The 17,257-nt window shown below is 43.3% G+C and overlaps 1 protein-coding gene across 4 annotated transcripts in view; it reads right to left on the bottom strand.

Annotated features, from left to right (window-relative positions):
- LOC143901549 (homeobox protein homothorax-like) overlaps positions 1–17,257 on the bottom strand; it is a 223,422-nt gene that overhangs the window by 173,926 nt on the left and 32,239 nt on the right. For all 4 annotated transcript variants that reach the window (XM_077413971.1, XM_077413972.1, XM_077413974.1 and 1 more), the window contains exon 2: positions 6,254–6,361. In XM_077413971.1, coding sequence (XP_077270097.1) covers positions 6,254–6,361 — 108 coding nt within the window. The remainder of the gene's footprint in view (positions 1–6,253; positions 6,362–17,257) is intronic.

Below are 17,257 nucleotides of genomic sequence, written 5' to 3'. Positions count from 1 at the left end.
CTCTCGCTTTCGCTCTTTCACTATCTCCTATTCCGCGTTCCCTCCGCCTCTCTTTGTTCCGCGACAGAGCTTTGTGCTTTGTACCTCTCGCAACTCTGGAACTATTTCCGTGGCTTTGAATAAGGAATTAATGAATACGAACTGTGGATGGTGGCAAGCTTATATATTCCCTTTATAGCTTATATATATATAATATATATATATTTATATATATGTGTGTGTGCGTGTGTGCGTGCGTGTGTGTGTGTGTGTGTCACACGTCGCGTACATTTCTTTCACATTCAGGCTACTTAATTTCTTTTCCCACGTATAGTTGCAACAATTGTATCGAAGAACAGTGATCACAATGAATACCTTTGATCTTTAAATGTAAGAAGTTAATAAAGTCTATATACAACAGAGACGTTACCGTTATCGTTAATTATTTCCCTGTGATTTGTTTGTGATCATCAACTACTGTATAATAGTTAAAGACAACTTTGTATCTCCCCGAAAAAAATGTTTCTCTACCTTTCACTTCTATCAACTATCTTCATTAATGCGTTTCCAGCTGCATCGTGCAGTTTCAACGAGACATTTTCGAGCAAGGCGTTTTCTGCCTCCATGGGAACCAATTACCCTTCCACCCTCTTACGAGAATGGCCGACCCTCTGGGCTATGGTCGCCGGTATACGAAAGTCCGGTACGCGCGTGTGTATACGTTCGAGAGTCGCACGAGTACAACGTAGCGTGACAACGTAGCGCTACGCGTGTACATATTATAGTATACACGCATATATGTATACATATACATACAATCACGTGTATGAAGTCACATTCACGCATGCTTCTACACAACAAACGCTTACACGCGTAGATGTTTTAAACATACACACATAATAATACATGTATATACATATATGTATGTTTATATACGTATGTATATATGAATATATATATTTATATACGTATACATGTATATACACGTGTGTGCGTGTATGAGTGAGTGTGCATACAGACACATACGTGTGCTTATGTCCGACTCCTTGGCAATAGACATTGGAGAGGACAAGAAGGGAGAGACGGAGAAAGACGAAAGAGCCCGAGTGAGAGGAGAAGAGAGAAGCAACAGTGATGGATCGTCCAATCAGTGCCGCGAGATGAAGCACGAGAGAAACGGAGCGAGCGAGGAGGCGAGACCGGAGGAGAATCTTCTCCACCTATGGCACGGTATACGCGATGGACGATGAAAAAAGAGAGAGACGAAAAGCGACAGAGAGAGGGAGAGGTCATGGTCGGGTCGGTCTCTTGCTAATCGAAGAACACGAGGTGGCCCTGTGGCGGCTCTCCGTGCGAGAGAAACTCTACCTCGGCTATTCTCCTCCGCCATCACCTATCGCCGGGCCAGCTATTGTGTAACTTGCTCTCGACCAGCAACGAATTCTCTTCCGCGAGGCCTATAAGTCGTGATGAAACTTCCCTGACATTATCCGATAAAGTCCCAATTAGCTCGTATTTCGAAATCACTTGCAAAACTCGAATAAACTTTCTTTTTCCATCTCTGCAAAATTTTCATTTCTTTTATTTATTTTATAGTAACCATTATCTCTCTCTCTCTCTCTCTCTCTCTCTCTCTCTCTCTCTCTCTCTCTCTCTCTCTTTCTCTCTCTCTCTCTCTCTCTCTCTCTCTCTCTCTCTCTCTCTCATTGTATCGTTTATAATGTATTCCACATTAAAATTAAAAACAAAAATTGATAAAATATTGCAATTTTTTAGACAATTTTTTTTAATTTTTCCCCCAAAAATTTGTTGTGTTGTATTGTTAATATTTTTGAATTTTCAAATATTTGACATCATTGACAAGACACTTAGATAATTATTATTAACATACATTAGTATAATTAGGTAAATTTCGCAAATTTTGAACAAAACTCCGTTGTTGTGTTGAATTGCATCAATTACGTAACTATACACGCTTGCTTTTGGATAACCGCGGTGTACCAAGCACAAGGGTCGCGAGTCGCGGGGTTGAACACCGCTCAAACTACCGCGCACAATGCTGGTAAGGAGGTTGTTGAAGATCCGCGTTACTACGAAGGAGCTTTGCGACGAACGATTGCACGCGGAACACCACGAGATGATCTTCGTAACGGTGGATCGTAACGATATAATCGAGTATTAGACAATAAAAAATTTTCTTCCATTATCATATTCTTTCACGTTGCATTTTACTGCCGCTTTTATATTTTACTTATTAATTGATAACGTGAGCAAATAAAAATTGCGAAAAAAAATCTTTTCATCAATTGAAAGTAAAAATATGATGTGTTGTATGCATCATTGCAGAAAAAGTTTCTATTAATAACATGTATTAATAATAATATGTATAATTAATATTATAAACCTAAGATAATATTATACAATATATATTATCGTATGTACAAAACAAGTTTTTTTTATTTTTAAATGCAATTTGCAATTTTTTCTCGGCTCTTTTATATTTCTAATAAATTTTGCTTATTATATATATTAATAATTTAATTCAGAACAACGAGCGGAAGAAATGTGGCTATTATATTAGCCAAAAAGTATACAACGCTACAAAATGTATAACTTGAATGATATATCTGATGGCTACGTCAATTCTTTCATCACCCATAGACATCCGAAATGCACTGCGGGAGATTGAAAAATGATTTCCTAGCAACGACGTAGCACGAGTTACGCCACTGTGCGTAGAGTGGTGAAAGAGAGGAAGAGAGTAGAGAGAGGGTGGCTAACAATGGCCGCCAACCAAAACATCCGATAAATCTAACCGGCCCGGACCTCAAGCCCCGAGGGGTTTTAAACTCTCTCACCCCAAACGCCGACGCGGGCGCAACCCTTACATTACGTTACACACTCACAGAAAAGGGAGCCATGCCGTGTGCTATTGCTGGGCGATACGGGGGGGGGGTGGCAAAGGGGTGGTAACGGGTGTGCACAGTACGGTGGTTCCACGCGATGGAAACGGGGAGAAGAGAGGGACGTGATGTGCAACCCATGAAAAACCAAACCGAGAGAATTCCACCCGTTCTCCTCCTCTTTCACCTCCGTTTCTCCAGCATCCACCCCCGCGTTCCCTGTCTCGGCTAACCTCCTTCTACCAGTAAACGTAACGAGATCCACCGCGCGCGGGCGGTCGTGTACCGGCTCTGACGAAATTTCGACGAATTTGTTTTGTTACCGCATCCCTAATTCGTTTTGTCCCTCCCCCCACCCTCCTCCCCATTCAAAGCCGCGGTCGAAATTCCGACTTAACAAACGCACGCTCTAAAATTACGATGGGAATGGTACCTTATTCCAAGTGACTTCAAATAATTATCAAAAATAAAGCCGTTTTGATATAAGAAATTTTTAATTTTCATTGATATTAATATGATCGAAATCGTATATTAATCGCCTTTTTCTTTAAGTTAATAGGTATAAAACACGAGCTATTAAAGTGGAAACGAGACTGCGAGGAAAAATTTGAGTATTCTTCAAGAATGATCGTAACGTGTATCTACAACAATATGCCATTTTTAAAACGTTCTTATCAAATTCGAAATAAACGCAGGCGACATCGGGAGCTGCCTCTGTCATCGCGTTCGTAACAGATGAAAATATGCAGCCAGGGAAAACGCAGAGGCACGCTAATGTCGTAGTCGACGCAGAAACTCGACTCTAGCCGCCGCGTCGTCGCGCAACGTATCGAGAGTTAAACGACGCCTGGAATCTCAGGATTCCTCGACAGTCGTACATAATCAAGCGCGTCTACGATATTCCGCACCCGAGAACTGAGTGGCGAACCGCGTTTCCGCGTCGAAGAATGTCGATAGCTTTCAACTACGCACTTAAATACATGCAGGTTTGACGTGCGTTTGCTTGAAAAATATTGAGATAATTTATAATTAAAAATACAAAAGAGACAAAAGAGATATAATGGAAAGAATGAATAAGGCTTTTCGTTATTACACGATATTTACTTTCCTCGAGTGAAACAGCGAAGGAATTATTTTACGAGTGAGAACATGTACATTGCGATTTCGATATTTTATATCAATCTTATAGGGACATAAATCGCACTTTCGATTTAGATACAATCTGAATACGCCAAATTAAACGAAATTTCACCCCTACGCGGTCGCTATCGCGAGTACTTTCTACACGTATCAAAATTGACCCGATGCTCCTAAACACGGAAAAAAAGGGATCCACGTGAGGCTGCGCGAAACGAAGGTGGAAACGAAAAAAAAAAGAAAAACCCTTTCTTTGGAGCGGCGCGAGCCCAAGTCCGCCCCACCTTTTCTTTACGGATCGGCTCGAGAGAGGAGCGGCGTCCGCGCGACCGCTTACCCGCTCCGTGAGCGGAAGGAAGAGGTCCAGATGAGGAGAACGAGGAGGACGAGAGACCAGAAAGAGGGACAGACAGGTCGGCCCGAGAGAGGAACCCGCGGCTGCCATGGTTACCGTCGCATTCCCGCCTCGCCTCGTTGCCATGGAGATGGCGGCACCCTTTCCCTCGGCTCTCCTCTCCTCTCCTCTCTCTTTTCGTTCTCTCGCTTTCTCTGCTCCGTTCGCATGCCGACCGACACTCTCACACTCGCGAATATATCCCATCCTCCTCGCTCCCAGGCGCCGATCTTCTCTCCGACGACAAGGGGCGACTCGCTCTCTCGCGCTCGTCTCGTCCTTTCTTCGCGGAGGGTACCCGCTGCTCCACGAAGAAAGGGAGGTCGAAAGAGAGGAACAGACGGAGGAGACAGCCCGCGAACGTGTACGCATGCGTGATGCTTGGCCCTTCGCAATACCGAGGCTCGATGCATCTCCAGAACGATTCGATCACTTATCAAACGCGAGTCACTCGCAACCTCGTAATGTGCCTCTCGCGCGATGCTTATCTGGTGGCGTTCGAGAGGATCTCGATGCCTCTCGAAGAAGGTCGACACGATGTCGCTTACTACAGGATCGCGCACGCGTAATAACGAAGTGAAACAACGGAAATCCAATATTAAAAAACTTTTGTCGTAAAAAAATTTTTTATTTACTTGTTAACCATTTTTTTCAAATATTGAAACTGTTCAGTTTAGATCTTACGTATACTTGATCCCAATGATTTGTAAAATTGTGATATCATGAGTTGCACTTTCTCTTTATATAGTCGAGCTTAATTTAGAAAGGATAAACAACAGAGTTTCCAGTGAGTTTTCTACAACTCTATGCAGTGCGTATTACAGCGTCGTGTCCGCTAATCATCGCCAAGCCGAATCATTCGCGCGCAAAACGAACGGAATGTAAGCGTCCTATTTCGTAAATCGCAATTCTGATTGGCCGTCGCGTCACCCGTTATCAATATTTATTCAGCGTATAGCGAATGCCCGGGTCCGATTAAAACTTGTTTATGCGGCCAACGATTCGCTCCACCCACAACGCACACCAAGTGCACACATAAAACGACGCATCTTTTCCCTTCGCTTTACGCACAGCACACGGTTAAAAATGATTGAAGATTAATTCGGGCGAATAAAAATAAATTTATGCTCGGCAAATGTCATTACGTACAACCGAGACAACTTTATATACTTTACATTACACTTAAAAAATATAATTAAAAATATTGGTAGTTAAAAACATAAATTGCTTTTTAAAAATTGCAGAGTTGTGCATTTTTTTAATTACCCCATTTGCATTATTTACTTAGTTAGCGCTTTACGATAAATTCCTTCAAGCGCATAATCCGATAAAGAGAGAAGTATAAATAACAATTGTATAGATAAAATGCAAAAAGAATAAAATGCGTAAGTACGCATAGGACGAATTACAGAATACTAAAAATAATATACGTACAATAAAATAAAAAGTCATAGAAAAAAATCTTTTATAAAAAACAAACCCTCAAAAATTTTATAAACACATAAGTATGTGGGAGAAATATCTATATACACATGTTAGATAATAAACTGAATAACTATTATTGCTTAAAAAAAATGATAGCGTATTAAAATAGAAGCTTTTGTAAAAATCTTGAATCATTTGGCAATGTGTTCCCAATGACTAATAAGATATTCTAATATTTACAAATGTGCATCTAAAAAATTTTTTATAGAGATCACTCTCACACAGTCGCGTTATGTGCAGAATGAAATAATTGAAACTAATATGACGAGCCTTATTTCAGCTTCGTTGCTAATAACAGTCGATTGAAGAGCGCAAAGTGTAAAAATTTCATATTTGTGCGAAGAACTCTACTTACCGGGACTGCCGAGGAAGACCGAGGAGTAAAGGACACCACGACGCGCGTCGGACGCCGCGCGTTGCGCGTCAGGAGGCGAACTCCATTCCCTACGTGGACACCATTTGCCTGAAACAATTTTTTCCCATTAAAATTATTATTATATAATTATGAAAAACTTAGTTTTTCAGTTATGATTTATCAATCGCTACTTGTCGTCTGCGTTTTAATAAACGTGTTTGTAAGAAGCATAATCGCATTAGAAATAGATATCGTATACTTTGCACTTTTAAGAAAAAAGAATTAAAGTTAGAGAGAAAAAGTGTATCCATATAAATCTCCATTAACAATTCAGTAGCACCGCTGACACACGCATTAAATGCATTAAAACAGGAAAAGTATTGGTGAGTCAGTACTTTGACGTTATGAAAAAAATTCTTCAATGGATTTGTTTTAAGATAAAATGTCGACGATTATAATACGTCGCAATCAAAATATTGTTAAAAAATCGTGCTGATAACGCGAAATAGCCCGTTCTCGTGTAAAAATAAATGTTCTCGTATCAATTCCCGCACGAAAACGTTATTATGCGGAGCGCTATGGAGAAAAAGTATGCACAGAAAGGGTTGATGTAGAGGAAGCGTAAGATTCGTGATCGTCGGCGTCACGACTTCGACCAAAAAGATTCTATCGTACTATGCTCTCTATATGTATGCCGTTATAGCACTTTCATTCTTTTTCCACCGGGTAGCGTGCGACGTTATCCCTGCGATTTACTTCGCCAGAATAAGAATAATCCTACAATTATGCTGATTATAATAATTACTTAAGAGCGCGGAAAAGCAGTTGTGCTAAATTGCGCGGTATTCGCACGGCGGTTATACCACCCAACATAATATTAATCAATGCCACGACGTGAAGCAATCAAACGAAAAAATATTGTCTATAAAAGTTCGCTTTTTATATCAAATTAACAGGAAAATAATAATTTCTTATTTATTCTTTATGTGTAGCTGCACACACAAAAAAATTCGGACAATTTTCTATCTTCCAAGTGATTTATCAAGCGGCGAGCACCACTCGCGACTGCAGTATTGCAATTTTCCAGATGCGAAAATAGGAAAAGTATCTACTTTATTTCCAGGGAGATCCCGGCCGAATGAGGATACACGGTAAGAAAGGGTGGCGCCGGGGGATAAGAGTAAGCCGCGGAGCGAAGTAATTTCACACGAGAGAGTAGGGTCTTGCTGGGTGAGAGGAGATCCCGCGGAGCTATAGTCTTATCTCGGAAATATAGCGGGGCACATCCCCCTGCGAAAATTATATTCTTGGAAAGCAGAAAATTGCTTCGCTTCAGCCCGTTCTGTGCGAGCGTGCACAGTCCACCGATATTAAGTTTTTGTTAACATTTTTGCATGCGATCAACTGTCGCTTTATCACAGATACCGGGATGTTAATTTCAAATAATAAAGATTCGATAACGATCCTCCGTAGACTCCCCAGCGATTAGCTTTGAATATCATTTTGAAATTCTCGTTCAATTGGCGCGCGCTTCAAACTAATGGATTTAAAAACGGAGCCAACGATTGATTATAGTGTACCGAGCGAGTGTGGGTTTAACTCTTGATTTTACGGTCACGGCACGACCCGTCAGTTTTGGTTAATCGAAATGACAGGGCTGTGTCGGCGATTCGAAAATAATGGTTATTCCGACGCAAGGGACAATCGAAATCATGTTAATAACAAGAGATTAGTGTGTCCCGGTACTTGACCTGTAAATCTATTGAGATGATCTTTTCTTCATCAATATCGTGCAAGTTAAAAAAGGATTGGTGAAAAATGCGATAATAAAAACACGATAAATATACATAAGTAAATATTCAAAGTGCGCATTGTCGATTCGATGTCTCGTTGAGATATCTCGTTGCCGGAGATCACGTCTTTCCACGCCGCGGATAAGTGAATAAACAATATATCAGGATTATTCAAAGTCATTTGCTCGCGTTGCCGACCCATTACGCACCGCCAGGCTATACGTCACAGCCATTTCGAAGTCCTCGGAGGCACAGGTCCTTTGGATACCTGTAGAATCCTAGGATGAAGGTGGGGCGGATAGATGGAGATTTATAGCCGCTAGGAGACAGGGTGTAATCATACGCATCGCCCCATCAACTCTATAACTGTGATTTACCGTGGGAATTCTAAAAAGTTCTGGAGTTTCTACCGTATTTTGACCCAAATTCTCTGAATCTCGGTATGCGGCTGAAACGACTGTCGTATGTCAAATCTAGGTGGCATTCATGAACGTGTATAGTTACGATACATTAAGACCGTTCTATTTTCAGAAAAATATATAAAATAAGTTTTACAAAAAAAATCTTTCTCAATAAAACGGGGAAGCGAAAAACAACATGAGACAAACCACTGCTATACTAACTTGAACGTTGTCGAAGTCGACTTTACGTCTGCAGAATAATTGTCGCATCTGACAGTGCAAAATGTTTCTTCACAAGAAAGATTCGTTAAGTGGGATCGAGTGAGACGTCTCCTTTGAATGATCACCGTAGCTAAATTGCGGGTTAACTTTGGTCTAACGGGTTCGCGTGTTCGCGACAGTCATGCCACAGGGCCGAGTCATGTATCGGGCAAAGCCCTAGAGGAGTGAGTATACGATCGGTGGGAGGTGGATGGACTAATACGACGACCACGTCATCTTCGCTTGAAACCAAATTCGTATAGCCACGCGCGACGCAAAACTCCCGCTATGACTTTATTTTTGCACCCAACAACAGCTGACGGTTACAAATTGGAATGTAACAGTCGGACACGCGACGGACGCCGCGTTTATTTCTTCCGTACGTCGACAATGATCTCTCCCATGACTAATTTGTTTCGACAATGGCAAATTACTCGAGCAACGTATATCTTTTATCTGCCTTTTCGACAGTCATTGCAAATTCGTGCAATGCATCGCACAAACTCCCGGAAGCCCTCGCGGAATTTAAAAGATTTTAATTGCTATACGAAATGGATTTTGCGCGATCATCGATCCGAATCTTCCAGGCTGAGATAGAGAGATTTGGAGAGGATCCTCAATGTCTCGGTATCCGGCTTTGCCACTCGTGGAGACCGTAGCGGATGTTATAGATAGAATATAGGTACCCAATAACCCCATCACGTCGGAGAGAGATGCTTCCTCGGTATAAATAAATCAATATAACTCGCTTCCACCCTTAGACGCCGCCCTCTTTCGCCGTAAGGAAGTGACGTATGAGGCTCGCATTTTCAAGGCGAGGGTTGAAGAGGCCACCCTGTTATTTCACAGTTAGGCTCGTCCCTCTCGCTCCCCTCGAGCTCCCTCCAACCATCTTTCTCGTCGTCGTCTTCTACCATCCAGACCGACCTGTGCGTCCCTAGTGCCGCTTCCAAACGCGCACGAGTCCCTCGGGAAGCTTTTGTCCTCGAGCTGTAAGCGACTTCCTGACAGGCCAAGTTTGCACCTGCTCTCCTTTCGGGCTCGTCCGTGTCTCTCTCTTCTTCTATCCGTTCTCGACGTCTCTTTCGTTCGTTGTTTCGCGTCTTATTCTCCCTTTCCCTCTCGCTTCGTCCTCTCTTTGCGAACTCCGCCTAACCTTACGTTGCTCCACGCCACCATGCACCACCCACCGACGTTACTGGCGCGTAATTTATTCGGGATAGGTATCCTCTCTCTTTGGCCGAAAGTAATCCGTAGATCAGCACGCTGGATAAACCGGGCGTGTCGTTATATACGTCCGTCGAAATTATTTTCGAATAATCCTTGCCGTCGGCACCTCGAACTCACTTATCTTAATTAAAACTACCCTCGCTTCGCGGCTCGAGGCGAATCGGATGTTTGCGCGATTTACGGTAATAATGCTGGTGGTAATCAACTCGTTTAAATGACAAGGTTTAATAGCCTGTTTTCTTGTGAAGATGCTGGGAGATTATTCAAGATTTTCACGCATCAAATCGTAAGCCTCTATAACCGTTCTTTGAATATCGATACTTTTGAAATGTTTTGAAATTTTTACGCAAGTTTCTGCAAACGAATGTATGAGCAAAGCGAGTCAAAATTAAAATAAAAAAAATCGCTCTTTTTCTCGATTAAAATCTAATTGTGTGGAATAAACGGATAGTGTTTCAAGGTTGTTGGGCGGTCGTGACGCCATTCCTATTTTCCATTTGCGAGCAGAAACACCGTCTTTCTTCGGTAAGTAAAGGGCGACGGGCGGAGGTCTGCGTTCGCAGATGTCGGAGATGCCGAGTGATTAATGACGCCCGATAGACGTAATTTGTTGCGGCTTGCAAACTCGCCGTCTCTCGGTGCGTCTTTCAAATTCAAATTATTGATAAACAGGATGCTGTTTGTAACAGCCGGTACGGGACGATGTCGCGAACGAGCCGGACGACTTCACTAAGCGCAAGCGATGTACATAGTAATTAATTTTAAACAACGTGTTACGCCATTTTCTAATCGTACAAAAAATTCTTGCGCGTCCGCCGTCCAGCGAAAAGAGAGAGTCATAAAACGTATACACGCACGATAACTCCACAGCACCTGAGAATTATATTACTGTCGTAAAATCATGCGCGGATATTGAACAAAGTGACAGTTGGACATTATCGCAACGCATGTAATTATTCCAGTTTTACGGATAATAATATGCGTCTTCGCTTATGCGCGCGTGAATTCATCCGCACGCATTATCAGGAGACTGTAAAAAAGTGTACGAAGAATATTACGATCAGATCGAAACACTGTACGATCGTATCGGACGCGCATTATCTAAATCGAGAAAAGGAGGGATGATTCTTATTAGCGGAAATAAAGATAGTGAAGCGATAAGGTACTCGCTTTAATAGTCGCGCGGCTAAGTGTGTGCGAGTGAATTTCCCCGTTTGCGAACGCGAACGACGCCGTCGTTTTGCAGCATGCGGATGCGAGATTATCATTAAACGTGTAATGGCGAGAAACCGCGTAATGGAAACGGTCGACGGGTCCCGCTGGTCAACCGACGATAAGATCGAACAAAGGTGTTAACGTAATTCAACGACGACAGCTGAGAACGCCAGGCTTCGGTAATGCGCGCCATGCTATACCCGCCGTCGCGTCGCGCCTTCTCCCGGCGAGTCCCACTTCCTCCATAAAACGTAAGTTCACAATTAACACTCTTTCGTCCGCGGCAGTCAAATTTACGCTGGCACTTAGCGCCAATGGCGATTGCGCCATACTTTGCTCGCATTTTAAGCCCTTATCGCGCGACGCCTTCGTGGAGTGTTTTAGGTTTAGATACAGACAAGTGCGAGTGGGAGTGAATGATAACATATCAAAATCTGAAATTGTTTCCATCTGGCTAAAGTATAAGAAAGTATTCGAAAAATACGTTGATATTTTTCCCATTTTACGCGGCATGTATAAGTTTGAAAACATTAAAACAAAATATCTGAAAAAAATTATTATACCAAACTTCTTGACGGTTTGGTATACGTAATTCAATTTTTATAATATTTTTATACAGATTCGTTATTAGATTCATTCCTAATTCCTATATAACAGTAAATTTACAATTATAAAATGCACAAAAATGTTTTAATTAACCGCGAGTCGATATTCACTGATTACCATTTCGAAGCGTCGACTAATAGCATTGCACTCGCTTGCCCGCGCCGGTTAATAATTCGATAAAAATCGCTATTGATCTCGCAGCGTGGGTACTTGCGCATTAATATCGTAAATCAAACACTTAATCTTCGGACGGGTGAAATCGATGCAATAATGCTTTGCCTCACAGCGGACCTTACAATCTCAAAAGCAGATACATCATCGATACTGGATTTTGTTACAAGGAATGTATCATTAATTATTACGAAAGATTTCTATCTAATCGAAATTCTTTTCTCGGCCGATGTTCTTATACAATAAAATAATATAATTCGCACGTATCATTATATCACAGTGAATTCCGATGTGATCGTCTCGAAAAGATCGTCTCCGCGAGATCAGAAAAGTTTTTCGCGCTACGATTTATCTTCCCGAAATTACAGATGCAGTTGGCACTTGAGAGATGTCCACGAGGATATAATTAGATTAATGGCCTCGCGCACGGAGTTAGAGCCCGCAATGGAGACGCGCGCGCGGAGAGGGTATGTACGACAGTTGGACAAGCCGAAGTCCGGCCTCAACTATACATATAGTGGACGGTTAGAAATCATGGCGAGTGACGTCACCGCTCGTGACTTGTGACACGCGTCAGTTTAATTAGCGCTACAATGCCGAATCCGCGTGTACGTGCGCGCCGGAAGGTGGAAACCGAGGAAGGCGAGAGCGCCGAGTCCGGATAAACCGCGCGCCCTGTTCTCTCGGGTCGCGGAACCTCCTCTCTTTCTGGCACTCTGCCTGCCGACCTCCGACCCGCTCCCGAGGCCCTGGGACCACGTTCTCCGAATTACCGGCCCGCCGTCGCTGCAACAGCCTTGCACTTAGCGTAAATTCACGGCAAAATCGACAGCGCTTGACGTCCCCTTTCCCTCTCTCTCTAGCCCTCCTTCCTTCTCCTCTTTCCCAAGATTAACGATACGTATAAAAATAAAACTGAAAATTTCGAAACCACTAATAATCTGCTGATGCCAGCAAAGAGGAAAAATTATTGAGATCGCATTTCAACTTTATGCGTTGAATTTTGTTAACTTAATGGGAATTTCATGTACAATGTCGTTATAAGATTTTGATCAGACTCAGTCCAATTTCTGTCATTTCATACTCGAAGTATTCGTTTGACATTTCTTTTCTGGTCATAAGATAAACTTACAATATTGCTCGTGTTAGAAAGATGGAAGAACCGAACGGAGAAAAAGTCGATAAACGACCGATAATAAAGAGATATCGAAGCGACGACGAAACGATAGTACACGACGAATCGTTGCGTGCCTTCTCTCTCTCTTTTCCGTCAGCGCCGCGTGCACCTCGTGAGGTCGTGAGTCACGTGGACGCGGGTGCGTGCCGCGGGCATGTGTCGCAGACCGGCCATGCACGACACGCGGGACCGAGATAGGAGAGATTTAAAATGTTGCGGCAGGTCGGGAGGATTAAATGATGATAAACTATCTCGGCAGCCCCGGTAGGCTGACCCTGCACGACGACTTGAATTACGACCGTAAAACAAAACTACCCGATGCCAGGCGCGCTCGACGAAACGAAAGACGTATTCGCACCAATCTGTCCGAGCGACGCGCCGAAACGCATAATCACGCGCAGAGCCACTCGCGTGGCTCTCGCCTCTTTCGGACTTTTTTTTTTTTTCATGTAGCAACGACGGATAATTATACACTGTTAAATATAAAAAGATGAAATTTGTATCAGTATCTTAAGATAAATAATATTTCGTTAGTTTTAAATACCATATGTGTTAAAATTTATTATTTTAAAACATAATAATATTATTTTAACTTCATTGATTTAGTTAAGTTAGCGACATATTAAGTAGGACCAATAGCGATCTATAGAAGTGGTTAAAAATGATTCAAAAATTGAGCATAATTTGACACCACGAATTTAACACGTTGACTGCCAAAACATTAATTTAGAGTTAACTCGTGGCGTATTTGGCGATTTGGCCCATTGTCTTATTATCAGACATTGCACATTTATTAACACGTCTGTTAACAAAAATATTTATTATTTTTATATATTATATATTTTGGATTTTGAATAATTTAGCATGCGTAACTCAAATTGGATTGGCGTCGAAGTCGAGGACCTTTTTTCCAAATATGGATTGGCAGTCAACGCTGCAATTTTAAATATTAACATACCGATTACACGCCACCATTATTCCATAAAGTTTACCATATAATAACAATATTTCTAGATCATTAGCGATATTTCAAAAATAATTGATCCTTTGACAAACTTAAAATTTGCCACTACTAAATCAGATCGTAAATGATTCGATGTATACGGATGCAAAACATGCACAGAAAAAAAAGTGTTAAATTAACACTTATATACTTGTATATACGCAAGAATATATAATCTTGAAATGAGATTATATTGCTTATTAAACGCGCGAAAAAAACTTGCTTGAATAAAGTATATGTAATTAAACGAAGTTGTAAAAAGTTGAAATAAAAAACTGAAATTCTTATAAGATTATATATTCTTGGCGTATATGAATATATATCATTGCTAATTTGACACTTTTTTCTTCTGTGTGGAAGCGTATGGTATAAAACAAAAAAATATATAAAAATACGAACGTTTGCTTGCGGAGAGACCTTAATTCGCGATTCGACGTGCAACATATACCTCGAGGACTAAAGAAACGCATAAATCTATAGCCGGTTAAAATTCACCAAGTAGAAATCCGCGCGGTTAAAATCCACGATCCACTCCACCCGGTTATGCAAAGAGCTGCTCTCGCGTTTTTCTAAACGCGTTAGTCGTAAAATCGCGAACCTAACGATCGCGGTCGCGACTCTCCTGTACGGAGAGCGAATTTCGCCCGCGCCCCGTTTTGGGTATACCCTTTACGCGCCCGCCCCCGTCGTCCCCGTCCCAGTCCCAGTCCCCAATCTCTCCTCCCGCCATGCAGACGGGATTATTAATTCCCTCGTTAAAATCCGACCCGCGGCATCGCCACGGTTTGTTGTTTACGAACGAAAATTGTAAATACGAGGCGGGCGGCGCGGTGCGGCGCGGCGCGCGTATCGACGCGCAACCACTCCCGCGGCCGCGGGCAATTAATAATCGCATCGGAGCTAATTAAATCCGGAAAACATGCAAATGCACTGTTTATATTTCAAAGCGATCGGTCGATCGAGTGCAACGACGTATCGCCGAAGCGCGGTGGGAAGGCATTCGGGCGCTGGGCGAAGAGCGAGGAACCGCGCCCAGGGGATTCGAATTATATATCATCCTCAAAAATACATAAAACACGATCGCGCTCTATTAATCGCTTTACCGCTTTACGACCGCGCGCGTCGCATATTAATGCAAGCGTGCCGCGCGCGCGCGCGCGCGCGTGTGCGAGGTCGATCGAAAAGAGATCGTGTCGTTCACGATGCGACACGGCCGTCACGGCCAAACATGGCGTACATTGTACGTTTCACAAGTACCGCCGAATGTAAAGGAAGACGGAGGAAACTTGTGTAGATAGACTCCAAGGGTCACCGTCAAGAAATTCGGGTACTTACGGAAGAAGCGGTCACGAGGAGAAGATTCATCACCCTAGATCGTGTCGCAGTCGTGTGATCGTGAGAAATCATCCGTCGGAGTTGTCGGAGATCGAGGAGCGCGAAGACTCTCCACTCTGACCGTACTCTCCGACGCTGACGCGCGAGCGCGCGAGCCCGTTACCGTACTTGCCGTTCAAACAACGCCTTACTCGTGCTGCCAGCTAACGAGCGACGCGGAAAGCGTCGGCGGCACCGTCGGCAACGCCGCGCACGGCGCGAGCGCGAGACCGCGTTCGCTCTTCGCTCGACTCCGTTCCGTTCGTCTCGTCTCGCGCCCGCGCCTCCGTCCCACTTCGCCGCCCCTCACTCCTTCGGGCACAGCATCGACGGGATGCGGGATGATTGCGCTACGCGGCCTGATATGCACTTTTGGGGTCCAGGTCCACGCGGCGGTATGGCATCGACGATTACGTGTGGGAGGAGGAATGAACGCTTCGAACGGGAGCGAAGAAGCGGCGCGCGATTGACGGGCGAGCAGGTAAGCGGGAGAGGGGAGGGACGATCGAGAGGGAAAAGAGAGGATCCTGGCGCCGACCTCGCCGCGCGAGTCGCGTCTCTTTCCTGCCTCCTTTTTTTTTTCCCCGTCGAGTAATTACGTCGTTAAGCGCGAGGCAATTAAGACGCAAGAAATCGAGCAACAATCACATTTACGGGGCTGCCGCTTCGCTACGGTGTATTGATCCACGACGGTGACCGCGGGGTAAGCGGGAAGGGCGGGGGGGGTGGGTAGAAAAGAGAGGAAAGAGCCAGGCCGCGTCGGTCGAGCGAAGCGGGAGAAGAGAAAGGGAAGGTGGAGGCGCGCGTGGAGGAGCCGGACAAAAAGAGCGCCGGACGTTTTGTTGGAATCGAAGTGCTTGCGCGTCGCGCCGAAGCCGGGATTTTTCTAGCCGCGGCGAGAGGCAGAGTTAGGGCTCAGTCACAATGAGAAAAATATAGAATAAGATGAAGAGGAATAAGGAATAAGGCATGTTGCATCTCACTTTAGTGTACGTGTACTGAAGTGAGATGCGACACATTCCTTTATTCCTTATTCCTTTATCTTATTCCTTATTTTTCTCATTGTGACTGAGCCTTTATATATACGTTCGACAAAATCGGACCGTATAACTGCCCCGGCAACGCGGAAGTCGACATTGTCGATCGGACATTGACGATCGAAATCGAAATTTATACCTCGCCGCTTCGATCTAACGAGGCGTAATCGATATTAGTATTGATTAAGAGACCATCTATCAAGTGGAACATTGAAAAATCTAATTGCGAACTTCCTTTGCTTACGGTAATAAAAGATTATTTGCAGCTTAGTGTGTGTGTGTGTGTCCAATGAATTAATCATTGTTCCACTCGGGATTATTTCATTGTAAAATAAAAGCGATTGGTTATTAATAGCGCATATAATGAACGGCTATTATCTGTTCCCACGAACGTCGACGAGAAACGTTCTTCGGACTAATACGACCGCGATTCGTCAAATAGGCTTTTCTTTCGGCGCGATATCGAGCTTCTTGACTTAATTTATGCGTCGCGAGTTGTTAAAACGCGAGACGCAAAGGCATGCCGCCATCACAATCGTAAGATTTACCATCGTCGATCCGTCGACAAATTCGTCTCGCATTCTGTCGGCAAGCTTTAACGATATGCAGTTTGTTATTTGTATATGTCGCAGGGATTTTGTGTAATTCGTTTTTTTTGCAAAATCCCTATGAAATGTACAAAAAAACGGGATATTGTGTGGAATAAATAAAAATTATAAATATAAATATAATTTAT

Source organism: Temnothorax americanus, unplaced genomic scaffold (genome assembly GCF_048541705.1).
Source record: "Temnothorax americanus isolate GAGA-0224 unplaced genomic scaffold, ASM4854170v1 Scaffold34, whole genome shotgun sequence".
Taxonomy (NCBI): domain Eukaryota; kingdom Metazoa; phylum Arthropoda; class Insecta; order Hymenoptera; family Formicidae; genus Temnothorax; species Temnothorax americanus.
The sequence above is the reverse complement of the archived record's forward strand: the minus strand, read 5'-3'. Positions and strand labels throughout refer to the sequence as shown.